The following is a 12,054-nucleotide window of genomic DNA, read 5'->3' on the forward strand; positions in this document are numbered from 1 at the left end:
CAACCATATCGTCGTCTTTTGGTGGGGTGTCCGAGTTGGTGGTGCAGATGAGTGTTTGTTCAATAATAATGAATTCAATTGTCTCTACCAACACTTTCTCGGGATAGTTTGTCACACAAGACTTATCAAGTGCGGTTTACTTAGTTAACATGGTTTACAGACTACTCGATTAGTCAAGGTGTTCACCAGTAGGCACTGAAAAATAATAGCTATATATTTCCTTATCATTAAAAAAAAGACTTAAATATTCACGCTTTAGCAATTTCAACTTGTCATAATTACATCGATCAAACTCAATTTACTATCACTGAACTCAAAATAATGAGAAAAATATTTTGGTATATCATAATAATATGACTCGAATTGACATTTAGCGAATTTTAAATTTATGATAACAATATCATATATATCAAAATGACTTTGATATATGTTAATTTATGGAATTCAAATTATGATTATTAGCACATCGAAATAATAATAAAAACTACAGGTAAGTGATATGCGATATCATGTAGCTAGTAATCTAATTATTTAACGTTGACATTTCAGCAATTTCAATTAATATATTAATGTATATTTAGACCAAATTGACTTAAGGAATATGATTATAATTAGTGAGCAATATATAATTTATCCTCACTGGTTCAATAATTAAATTATAGATAATATCAAGTTTCTATTCAATTTAAGTAACTTTACTCCATCCAAATGCAAAACGAGTGAAGATTTGAAAGAAATCCGATCTCCACATTCCTCGCACGTACTTGGCTTTCCTTTAAAAAAAAATAATAAAGGATACCTTTTGATATAAGGAACATTTACTCATGTCATTGCGTCTACTCTCCAATCCTCGGACTTTGGCGAGGGAACCAAGCATGAGGGAATAGGATACTGCCACTGAATGTGCCAGGAACCCTAATCTACGAATCTTGGACCATATTTTTATGTAATTAAATTACGATACGAGTTGTATAATTATTATCCTATATAGTTTTTGATAAAATATTTGATGTTATATTATACATATACCATAGTATATATATTTTACGTTAAAAGAATATGTACATGAGTCGTATACATATATTATATATACTGCAATATTATAAAATTTTTTAAATATTATTTAGGGGATCAATAACCATATTATTATATCGATGGAGAACCCTATTCCCGTTTCAAATGAAAGGATGGCGGAGAAGCCGTAACGTGTGATTTGTCTTGATTCAAAGGTTTTAAAAAAGGGACAGATAATAATATAATTTTAGTCACTTTATACTATGCATATAAATATATATCATGGAAATTTAAATATCAAATTGATGCACACGTATCATAGATATATATTTATTTAACTAACCCAATCAAGACATATAGCAGAGAGACACATTAAAGATTAGCTCCTGAATCTATATAATTTTTAATTCAATGTCTGGACAATATCTGGAAATTTGGGAAGAATAACATGAAGAAACGTGTTTTCAATTATTCGATTTGACATAAAAAAGCATATGGTGAGCAACTAAAAAATACTAATATTTTCATTTATCACCGATTTTTTTTTGGGTTTTATAAAAATTTGTAGTCGATCGGTTCGTTAATTAATGATGTAACGCCCCAGATTCGACGACTGTCATCACTGTACCAAGACGGATCTTTCCAGCGTACTTATGTCCTCACTCACACGCACCCTGAGAAACTTTTCAGGGAGTCACCCATCCTAAAATTGCTCAAAGTCAAACACGTTTAACTTTGAAGTTCTTATGTGATGAGTTACTTCTTAATATGAGTAGTAAATATCAAATCTTGTAAGTTATTCTCAACTGCACAGTCTTATACCTGAATAGTTTCGAATCCCTCTCCTTCCGGTATATGATCGGTTCATTCATGTTCCCTCCGCCTAGAAGCCTGCCAGGAGCCGCTCATTGTTTGTGCAACCTCACGGCACCGACGATCACCTTCCGCCCTCTTCGACCTCGGGTCTCACAAATGGGCCATCGTACACTAACTTTATCTTGAATTCAAGAATCTATTTGATCGGTCTTGGATAAAAACATATATGTTTTTTATGTTTTTTGATTTGTGAAATGCCTCGTAAAAAAGAAACCCGCTATTTACTAATTTGTCACTTTTTAGTTTAGGCGCACACTATCAAATGCAAATTAACCTCAACTCAGCAACTCTCAAAATCTCATGATCTTTTTTTTTTTAAAAAAATCTCCTCTCGAAATGTTATTTTAATTGGGGAAAAAAACCCTTTTCACCTTCACTTCGTTTCTTTTATTTTCTACAAAAATATATGGATGTCTTACTTCCCTCAATTATGAGTCGGTTCCCCAACATGAGGAGTCGGTTTGAAAGATGTGCTCTACATAATCTCTCCTTCTGTAAAACATTAATTTCATGATATTTATTTGAATTTGACACGATATGTATGTATATGTGTGTGTCAATATATAACTTTTCAGGGTAGGGTAGATTAGAGGTGGGGTTTAGTTATTGAAGGAAGGTGGCAACTTTGAATTTAATTAGGAGGGGCTTAAATATAAAACTTAGAAACAAAATCACATAAAAGGTGATGCTGCCCTTAGCAGAGCTCATTTAACGATGAACATTTATCAATATATACGAGGTCGGTTGGTTTTTTCAGTAAACTCTTAAATATTCATTTGTAGATATATGCTTAAAGATAGTAGCTTAAAATTTCATAGGAGAAAATTTAAAATGTTTTTACTGAGTAGGAAACTATCCTTGTCAGCATGATAGTTAACCAATGGCAAAATCAGATAATTAATACAATACATTTTATAGACTCCTCGTTAACTATTGCTTCCCTTTTGCTGAAACTTTTGAATCAAATATTTAGATAAATCTATTTCCACTCTAGAATTTGGTGGCGCAGTCTACTCGTTGACGAAACGCGTCTCTCTTTGTCCTGGTGTGATTATAATTTCACCTGTCTTCAGCCAACCCCATCCTTCTTCTCCTCTTATATATATCCCCCGCCCTCTCTCCCTCTCTATCTGCAAACGAATTCAAGAATCCACCCCATTCTTGATTTTTATTAGTCCCCATTCTTCAAAAATCTTGAAAATTGTGACAATTTCTTGGAGTGAGTTAAATTAAAGAACAGGAGAGAGAACTGGTGCCGTTTCCATTCGTTGAATTTCTGAGGAAAAACTAGAGCATTCAATACTCTGATTGATCTTCGTACTTCCTTGTCTCCCCCCCGTGGAACTATATATATATATTTATCTTCTGAAAGCAAGTTTAATATTTTCTTGGTTTTCGAAATCCCAACAAGAAGAAAATTTAAAAGATGGCTCCTGAGAATACAGGATCGATACAGAATCATCAACAAGCCTTTGATGTCTCCATCAATGTAGCTCCTCAGGCTGGCTTCAAGTGTTACGACGACGATGGTCGTCTCAAAAGAACAGGTAAATATTTTTTCTAAAATTTTATGTGGAATCTATTCAATCAATATTTCGATTTTCTTTCATGTAAATATGTATGTTGTTGAATTTTTATTTCTATGCTGTGAATGTGTAGGTAATGCCTGGACTGCAAGTGCTCATATCATAACAGCTGTGATTGGTTCTGGTGTTTTGTCCTTGGCTTGGGCCACCGCTCAATTGGGGTGGATTGCTGGTCCAACTGTCTTGTTCTTGTTCTCTTTTGTGACCTATTACACCTCTTCCCTTCTGGCGTCATGTTACCGCTCCGGCGACCCTGACACCGGGAAGAGAAACTACACTTACATGGAAGCTGTCAGAGCCAATTTGGGTATATTCTCTTGATACAGGAGCTTTTAGTCTTGTATAATGTAAAATATGAAGTTCTGAAGTTCTTTTCCGAATTTTCTTGGAATCGCAGGTGGGTTTCAGGTTAAAGTTTGTGGAGCAATTCAGTATATGAATCTTTTTGGAGTTGCCGTTGGTTACACCATTGCATCTTCTATAAGCATGATGTGAGAAAATCAAACAACATTTACAGATTTTCTTTTAAAAATATATTTTTGAGAATATTAGTGTTTTGATTTATATGAGAACTAATGGAACAGGGCAATTCAGAAGTCTAATTGCTTCCACTCAAAAGGAGATGACAGCCCTTGCAGAGTTTCGAGCAATCCTTACATGATTGCATTTGGCGTGATAGAAATAATTTTCTCACAAATCCCAGATTTTGATCAAATTTGGTGGCTTTCGATTGTTGCTGCAATTATGTCCTTCACTTATTCTACCATTGGTTTAGGCCTTGGAATTGGCAAAGTTGCAGGTGATTTACTTTTCGAAACACATTAAAATTTGTCCAGCTTGGATTTTAGAGGTGTTATTTCATGAAGAAGTATATTTTTTGATCAATACTGAATTTTCATTGCAGAAAATGGTAAAATTAAAGGAAGTCTCACCGGAGTAAGTATTGGAACAGTAACCGAAACTCAAAAGGTCTGGAGGAGTTTTCAAGCACTTGGAGCCATAGCTTTTGCCTACTCTTACTCCCTCATTCTTATTGAAATTCAGGTATATTTGATCATCTTTTGAACCAAAACCAAAGAACTTGAGTCTGTACCTCAAAAAATGAAATCAAAATTGATTCACTTCCTCTAATGGTTTTTAATAATCATGTAATATACGTACTTTCATTACAGGATACCATAAAATCTCCACCATCAGAGCAGAAAACAATGAAGAAAGCCACATTCTTGAGCGTAGCCGTGACAACTGTTTTCTACATGTTATGTGGTTGCTTTGGCTATGCAGCATTTGGAGACAGCTCCCCCGGGAACCTGCTCACCGGTTTCGGCTTCTACAATCCTTACTGGCTTCTCGACATAGCCAACTTAGCCATAGTTGTTCACCTAGTCGGCGCGTACCAAGTTTACTGCCAGCCCCTCTTCGCTTTCGTCGAGAAAACCGTGGCAGATTGGTTCCCCAACAGCCAATTCATCAAGAAGGAGATCGCGGTCCCTGTTCCAGAATTCAAATCATATAAACTGAACTTATTCAGGCTCATATGGAGGACCATTTTCGTGATCATAACGACCGTGATTTCCATGTTGATGCCTTTCTTTAATGACGTTGTGGGAATTCTTGGTGCATTCGGGTTTTGGCCGCTGACCGTTTATTTTCCCGTGGAGATGTACATTGTACAAAAGAAGATCCCTAAATGGAGCTCAAGATGGATCGGCTTGCAGATTTTGAGTGCTGCTTGTTTGATCATTTCGATTGCTGCTGCTGTGGGCTCGTTTGCTGGAGTTGTCTCTGATCTTAAGGTTTACAAGCCCTTCAAGACTACCGCTTGAAAATCGCGTTCGGTTCGGTTCGGTTCGGTTCGGTTCGATGTAAAGAATCGGGTTTTAATTATACCAGTTTATTTTTATTCAAGAATTTATTAGGGTCATGGATTTCGATGTAACAAGGGAAGAGAAGTGCCCATTTTTAAGTATTTGATGGGAGTCGAAAATCCCATATAAATTCTTCTCTCCACGTAATCGATCCCATCTTTGATTGTGACATACAACTAAAGTCCTATAAAATCTTTGGTTTCATCTAATAATTCTTATTAAGTAGGTCTCTTGTGACACGGTCTCACAAATCTTTATCTGTGAGACGGGTCAAATTTACCGATATTCACAATAAAAAGTAATACTCTTAACATAAAAAGTAATATTTTTTCATGGATAACCCAAATAAAAGATCCATCTCATAAAATACGACCTGTGACACCGTCTCACAAAAGTTTTTGTAAATTCTTATTTAGAATTCCAAAATTCAACCTGAATAATTTATTTTATAATGAAATGTATCATATATACCATAAACTTTACGGGCACGTCTTTTGTTTCTAGTGTTGTCCTTGACCAATGCCATTATTAATGAATTAATAGCCACATGGTTAGGTTCATTGCTTGCGTTTGCATGATATCATATTATTATCAAAATTAAATCATTGTTCAATTATATAATTATATCTCTTTTTTGTGAAAAATAAAAGATAAATATTTTTTCTTTTTTTAAAGAATGTACTAAGAAATCGACATTTTATGGGCCCAAAAATAAAAACAACTCGGTCGAGAGTTGATTAGAACCATGAAATGTGTGTTTTTCCCCACGCACACGACAAGGAAGATAAAACTAAACTTTTGTCTGAATTGGTACATTATTCAACTCTACTCAGTAGAGAAGTTAGTGGTCCATGTTAAACGATTAAAATCGATTAAATTCATTGCCCAATCTTTATTGAGTAGATCTCTTGTGAGGCGGTCTCACGAATCTTTATTTGTGAGACGAGTCAACCCTACCGATATTCACAATAAAAAATAACTCTTAGCATAAAAAATAATACTTTTTCATGGATGACCCAAATAAGAGATTCGTCTCACAAAATACGACCCGTGAGACCGTCTCATGTAAGTTTTTGTCATTTTTATTTTATATTTTATACACAAGTTTTTAATCTGATCCTCTTTTTTTTTTCCTTTTGCAATTATTTCAGTTTGATTTGAATATTTACGTATAAAAGTGAATTTTGACTTTGAAATATAGTGCTAGAAAATTTGTCACGCAATCACTATTCTCTGTGAATTGGATTAGAAATATTTCACATGCATCTGTATGCAGAGTTATGACATAATATGGTGAACAAAAATTTCCAATCCAGATTATTTTGAACTCTATCAGAAACTTTAATTTGAACAAATACAAACTAAATTAGTTTAAGTATGTTCGTTATTTATATGTTTGGAGAAATTTTTCTAAAATTTAAATATTGGTGATGAAAGTAGAAATGGAATATATTTAAATATTTTACAAAAAAATGACATGCAAATAACACTTCCAATTTTCAAAATTTTCCCCAAAATGCTTATGATACAAAATATTTATTTCATAAAATAAAATCACACAATTTTCACATTCTGAAATTCAAATTTAAAAATATATTTTGGAGAATAATTTACAAATTATTAACATTATTTAAGTGTGATAACTATTACGTTCTAAATAAATAAATAAATAAATAAATAAAAATAGAAATATTACATATGTGAACCCCATAAGCCCATATAAGATCAGATTACCACATTGCCTGGACCAAACCTTTTTCTGAGCCCAAAACAAGCCAACTTAAACGTTAGCAGATGTATATGAAAAAAGCTTCAAAATCATATACACATTATATAATTTATGTATATATATACATATACACACACGCATATATATATATATATATACACACATATATACATATATATATATATACTACTACAATGAATGTACTTGAAACATTCATTGTAATTTTTCTTAAACAATTAAGTCACGCCTCATAATTAAAACCACGAAGAAATCAAATGATCTCTCATAAAATCACGGGTCCCTCAAGTGGCGCCATAATCAAACTGCAAAATGATAATCAACAAAAGATATATATCAGATATATATTTCAAAAGTCATACTGCAAATTCATACAAAAAAGATGGATTAATTATGTATCTGTGTAACGTACCGACGTTCCGAAATCTTGAACATTAGGATGAGTGGGCTGCAACCTATGGGAATGTGGAGGCTGCAGAGTTGCTAACTGTAGCACAGAACTTGGCTGCTCCTGATCAACATCTTCTCCAAAGAATGGAAACTGGTTCAATAATGGCTGTTGTTCTATTAGTCTGAGCTCTTTCATGGCCTCTTGATGGTGCTCTATTTCTGCTTGTTTCTGAATCTGACTGCTCATTAACTGTAGAATTATATATATACATCTCATTAAAAGAATATTGCATGAATTTCGTCAATTTTTGAGCCGAGTCAGAAATTGATTTGAAATGTATTAAGTAAAAGATAGATTTTACAGCACCCAGTGGTACATTTCTTGATTTTCCTTCTCCAGCAGTAATTCCTGAAGCAACATTATTAGGAACAAAAGTTACTGAAATTATATATATTAACTTAATATGTATTATAGGGAAAAAAGATTGATAGTTAAAACAGAATTTAGTCACCGTCTTCTTCAGATTTTCCAGTTGCTCGTGAAGTAGCTGAAACTGCGTGCATGCAATTAATCCAACAAATGAATAAATATATATGTATAAACAAATTTTTTTCAAATGTAGTACTAGTTAGTAATATTTCTACCTTTCGGGCGCGAACCTTGTCGACCGAGTGCTCAAGCTGCTGTTCGAGTTGGCCAAGTTCCTCGAATTGAATGCTGCTCAAATCATCTCCTTTGTATCTCTGGAGTGTTGCTTGGAGATTCAAAGTTTGCCTTTGCATTTGTGTTAGTTCTTTGTACATCTGATCCTAGAACATATATAAATTTATTTATCTTTTTATTTAACTATAAAAGACACACAAGTATTATTTGTGTTAGAGATAAAATATAGACACAAGAACAATAGTTATGATACACTTAAAGTTTGTATACATTGTATGGGGCTGGTCCAGTCCGAATATTGTTTCTGTCTGGGATAGATATACCCCTGGCCTGAGCGTACCTATCTATCATTTGCTTCATGCTGTAAAAATATATTTAATCAAAATGAAGACATTAATATATATTCAGTTTGTCACACACACTATACACAAATATTTGATGAGTAAACTGGAATAAATAAATTTTTTGACATTTTGACAGACTAGTCCTTCAAATATTAAATACACAGGGAAAAAGTATAATTTTATGTTCAAATTTTGGCTACACAACTGTTTTACCTCCTGTTTAACACATTCTTTTGAGACCCATTTGGTCGTTTCGAAAGATTTTTATATCCTAATTAATCCACCATTTATGAAATTGTATGGTCCACTATCAAATAAACCTAATTCAAGAAATCCCTTGAAGATTATAGTTACTTTAGGCCTAAACAACAAAATCAATGCTTTGAATAAATATAATTCATGAGAAAAGGGAATAAACGTCAAAGGAAAAAGAATGAATATGGCTATTTCCCTTTTGTGTTTGCGTAGTAAAAATATTAGATCAAATTCAAAAGAATATATCATCTCAGTTAATGACCACATATTATATCCTCCTAATATATATTTCAAGAAACCATTTAAAAAAAACCTAAAACAAATTCATGCTGAGGGAAGACTTGAATAAAATTTACCTCAATTGAGGGGTGCAGTATTCAGTGAGCTTTCCTCTGCTAGAGAAAACAGTGAGTCCAATCTGAGCATCACACAGCACAGAAAGCTCGTGTGTTTTCTTCATCAAGCCGGCCCTTCGTTTCGAAAATGTGACTTGCCTGCTCGTGTTGTTCTCAATCCTCTTCACTTCTATCTTCCCTCTTCCCATATTTAACTTGCAAACTATATATATATTCTTAGAAAAATATCCAAAACAAACAAAGAGATTATCAAAAATCAGGTGGTGGAATAAAATTTCTGATTTAAGACAAAGATAGCAGTGATTATCATGCAAAATAACTCCGGTATTAGAATGATGACGAATAAACAAAGATCTAGTTTGGTAAAATTTACTACAAAATAATGATCTAAAGTAACCATCGCATAAGAACTGTGATTAATAAATATCATATATAAATGTATACTCAAGAGGCTAAAAATATTATCGAAACTGCGATCATCTGATGTAGAAACTCAAGATTTTTGGCAAAAAGAAGCTGAATGAAACTTACCGGAAACTGTATGAAATTCTTAAACTGGAGAATGTAGAATTTAGTTGGGGAAAAAGAAGAGGGGAATGGAAAGAGTCTTGAGGGTTTAAACTGTGTTTACCTTGTTCCTCTGTGCTCTCTAATTTGTTGCTATTTGGGATTTTGGGTAGAATATGCGCCTAGATTTATTATTGCGTGTATTATATGTAAGACAAAGCTCATGTTCCTCTTCTTTGGTTTGTAAAATCTGAAGTAAATTATATACGTGCGCAAATGACCTGGAGCTAGTTCGGTCCTATACTGTATTTAGTAAAATAAATAATTAACTAAAAAATTTAAAATAAGAAATATGTGAACATTGACTTCATGAAATACAGAACAAGAATATTTAAAATTTAATATTTTAAAAAACATAGAGATAAAACACTACTGAAGTTGTGCTTTTCGATTTTTCTTAGAATAAAACTTATTAATATTAAATTTTTATCAATTTTTTCAACCAGTTAAATCTCGTTTGATGTAGATTATCATAAAATCTCCGAAAAACTCTGCTCTCATCTTGTTACGAAGAGCTGTTTTAACAAGTTTCATTGCTGAAAATGCTCGTTCCATTGTTGCTGTAGAAACAAGGAGAGTTAAAACAAGACGAATCAACCTGTCAATTAAATAAATTTATCATATTCAATAAATAAGTAAACGACATAAATAAAAATGTATAAATCACATGTCAATCAAATCGTAGGTTCATGAGTTATTTGTCTCAATTAATCTTCGACATATTTCAGAAATAGTTGATAAAATTCTGAAATCTTTCATGACCATCAAATCAAGTTTATAGTGATCCAATTGCATTCTCAAGTAATGCAAATCTTGTAAATCGAAATCAAGATAATAGAATTTCTCAGCAAGTCAATATTAGATATTATTAACATTAAGAAGCTTAAATTTTCTTTAGGTTCCAAAGCACAACTAAGTTTAAGAAGTTCAACTGCCCCATTCTTGAATCTATTATTAAGCTCTTCAACTTGAAAGTCTATTGCAGTTGTAAATACATAAAATTGACAGTGATGCTCAACTGTGATTGAATCATTTTGTTGACAAGAACGACATGTGCCAGATTTTAAAAAATAAAATCAAAATTCCAATTAAACAAACCGATTTTTCAAATTAATTCTGCTCGATCAGTTAGTTGGGTTGAAATCGATATTTTGTTCACCCTTAGACTGATTTGATGTATGGTCTTATCTTAATTCCAAAACGGATTTTCAAATTTTTACTATTAAGAATCGTTGCGGTCAAAAGCCTAAGTCAATTCACATCATTTTTTAAAACCAACAGTAAAAAAAAATGCATCTATTTGGACATTGACAAATATCAAAGAATAATATAGACATTAATAGAAAACAAAAGGCTTGATACATCATTTAAGTCATTATGCACAAAATTCAAATAATTGATAAATCATATAATATGACATACTATGATTTACATTGAAAATTTATGCAATTTCTCAAAATCATTACTTTATTTTTCTCAAAATCAATTCTTATAAACATACACTAGTTCATACTAAAAAAATTAAGATTCTATAAAACTTTCAGTATTAATATAAATTAAATAAATATATAATAAAATATGTAGTAACTGCATCATAATTATATTATCATATTAGCTCAATTTAATATATTTGTGTGTTATTGTACATATAGTCTAAAAATATATTTGGAACTTAAATCCAATTTAAAAAATCAATTTACATTAAGTGTTTCAACCTCATGAGCAAAATGTGAGCAAAAGTCAAATTTGATCATAAGTATTTGTAGAATATCATTTTAAAAAATTCCTCATAGTTAAAAAAATTCTTTAAATTTGCATCAATAAAATAAAGTTAAAAAAACTCAAAAATACGACAGAACTAAAAAAAATACTGAAAAACCAAAAAAAAATAAATTGAAAAATTGGGTAGTGCTGGAGCCCACCCTAGCCTTATTAAGGGTGGCTCCGTTCTGTATGTGCGTGTCTTTGAGTGACATCAAGAAGATGAGATGACCATGCATGCATGTGTATCTAGGTCACATTTATATATATATATATATGTGTGTGTGTGTGTGTGTGTGTGTGTGTGTGTGGGGAATATGATTTGTGTTTTTTTTTTCATTCTTTTCCGTAGTTCTAAGAACTTTTTGTTTAACAAATCAACGTATATGGAAGACATATGGCATATTTAAATGCCCATATATATTTGAGAGGGCGACTAGCCAACACGAATTAAAAGTACAAGAATAATCAAGAAAGCGAGAGATAAATATATATATATATATATATATATATATATTAATGCATGGATATATGAGGGACATTAAGAATATCGGTGTTCCATCCCTCTCATCCAATTAAATGCAATATGAACATCTGTAATAATAATATTGTGACTTTTAGCAGTT

At 32.1% G+C, this 12,054-nt stretch overlaps 2 protein-coding genes across 2 annotated transcripts; one reads left to right on the forward strand and one right to left on the reverse strand.

Moving 5' to 3' along the window:
• The first annotated feature begins 3,013 nt into the window (after positions 1–3,013).
• LOC142524566 (amino acid permease 3-like) lies at positions 3,014–5,482 on the forward strand. Its single transcript, XM_075628608.1, has 6 exons — positions 3,014–3,437; positions 3,550–3,783; positions 3,874–3,967; positions 4,061–4,275; positions 4,381–4,520; positions 4,649–5,482. The coding sequence occupies exons 1-6, from the start codon at positions 3,317–3,319 to the stop codon at positions 5,300–5,302; spliced, it is 1,458 nt and encodes a 485-aa protein (XP_075484723.1). The 5' UTR covers positions 3,014–3,316; the 3' UTR covers positions 5,303–5,482.
• Positions 5,483–7,262: 1,780 nt separating this feature from the next.
• On the reverse strand, positions 7,263–9,313 carry LOC142525303 (MADS-box protein defh21-like). Its single transcript, XM_075629553.1, has 7 exons — positions 9,101–9,313; positions 8,416–8,506; positions 8,127–8,291; positions 7,994–8,035; positions 7,849–7,890; positions 7,504–7,731; positions 7,263–7,396 (listed from the first exon to the last, which is right to left on the reverse strand). The coding sequence occupies exons 1-7, from the start codon at positions 9,286–9,288 to the stop codon at positions 7,376–7,378; spliced, it is 777 nt and encodes a 258-aa protein (XP_075485668.1). The 5' UTR covers positions 9,289–9,313; the 3' UTR covers positions 7,263–7,375.
• Between the last annotated feature and the right edge of the window lie 2,741 nt (positions 9,314–12,054).

Source organism: Primulina tabacum, chromosome 14 (assembly GCF_025594145.1).
Source record: "Primulina tabacum isolate GXHZ01 chromosome 14, ASM2559414v2, whole genome shotgun sequence".
Classification (NCBI taxonomy): Eukaryota; Viridiplantae; Streptophyta; class Magnoliopsida; order Lamiales; family Gesneriaceae; genus Primulina; species Primulina tabacum.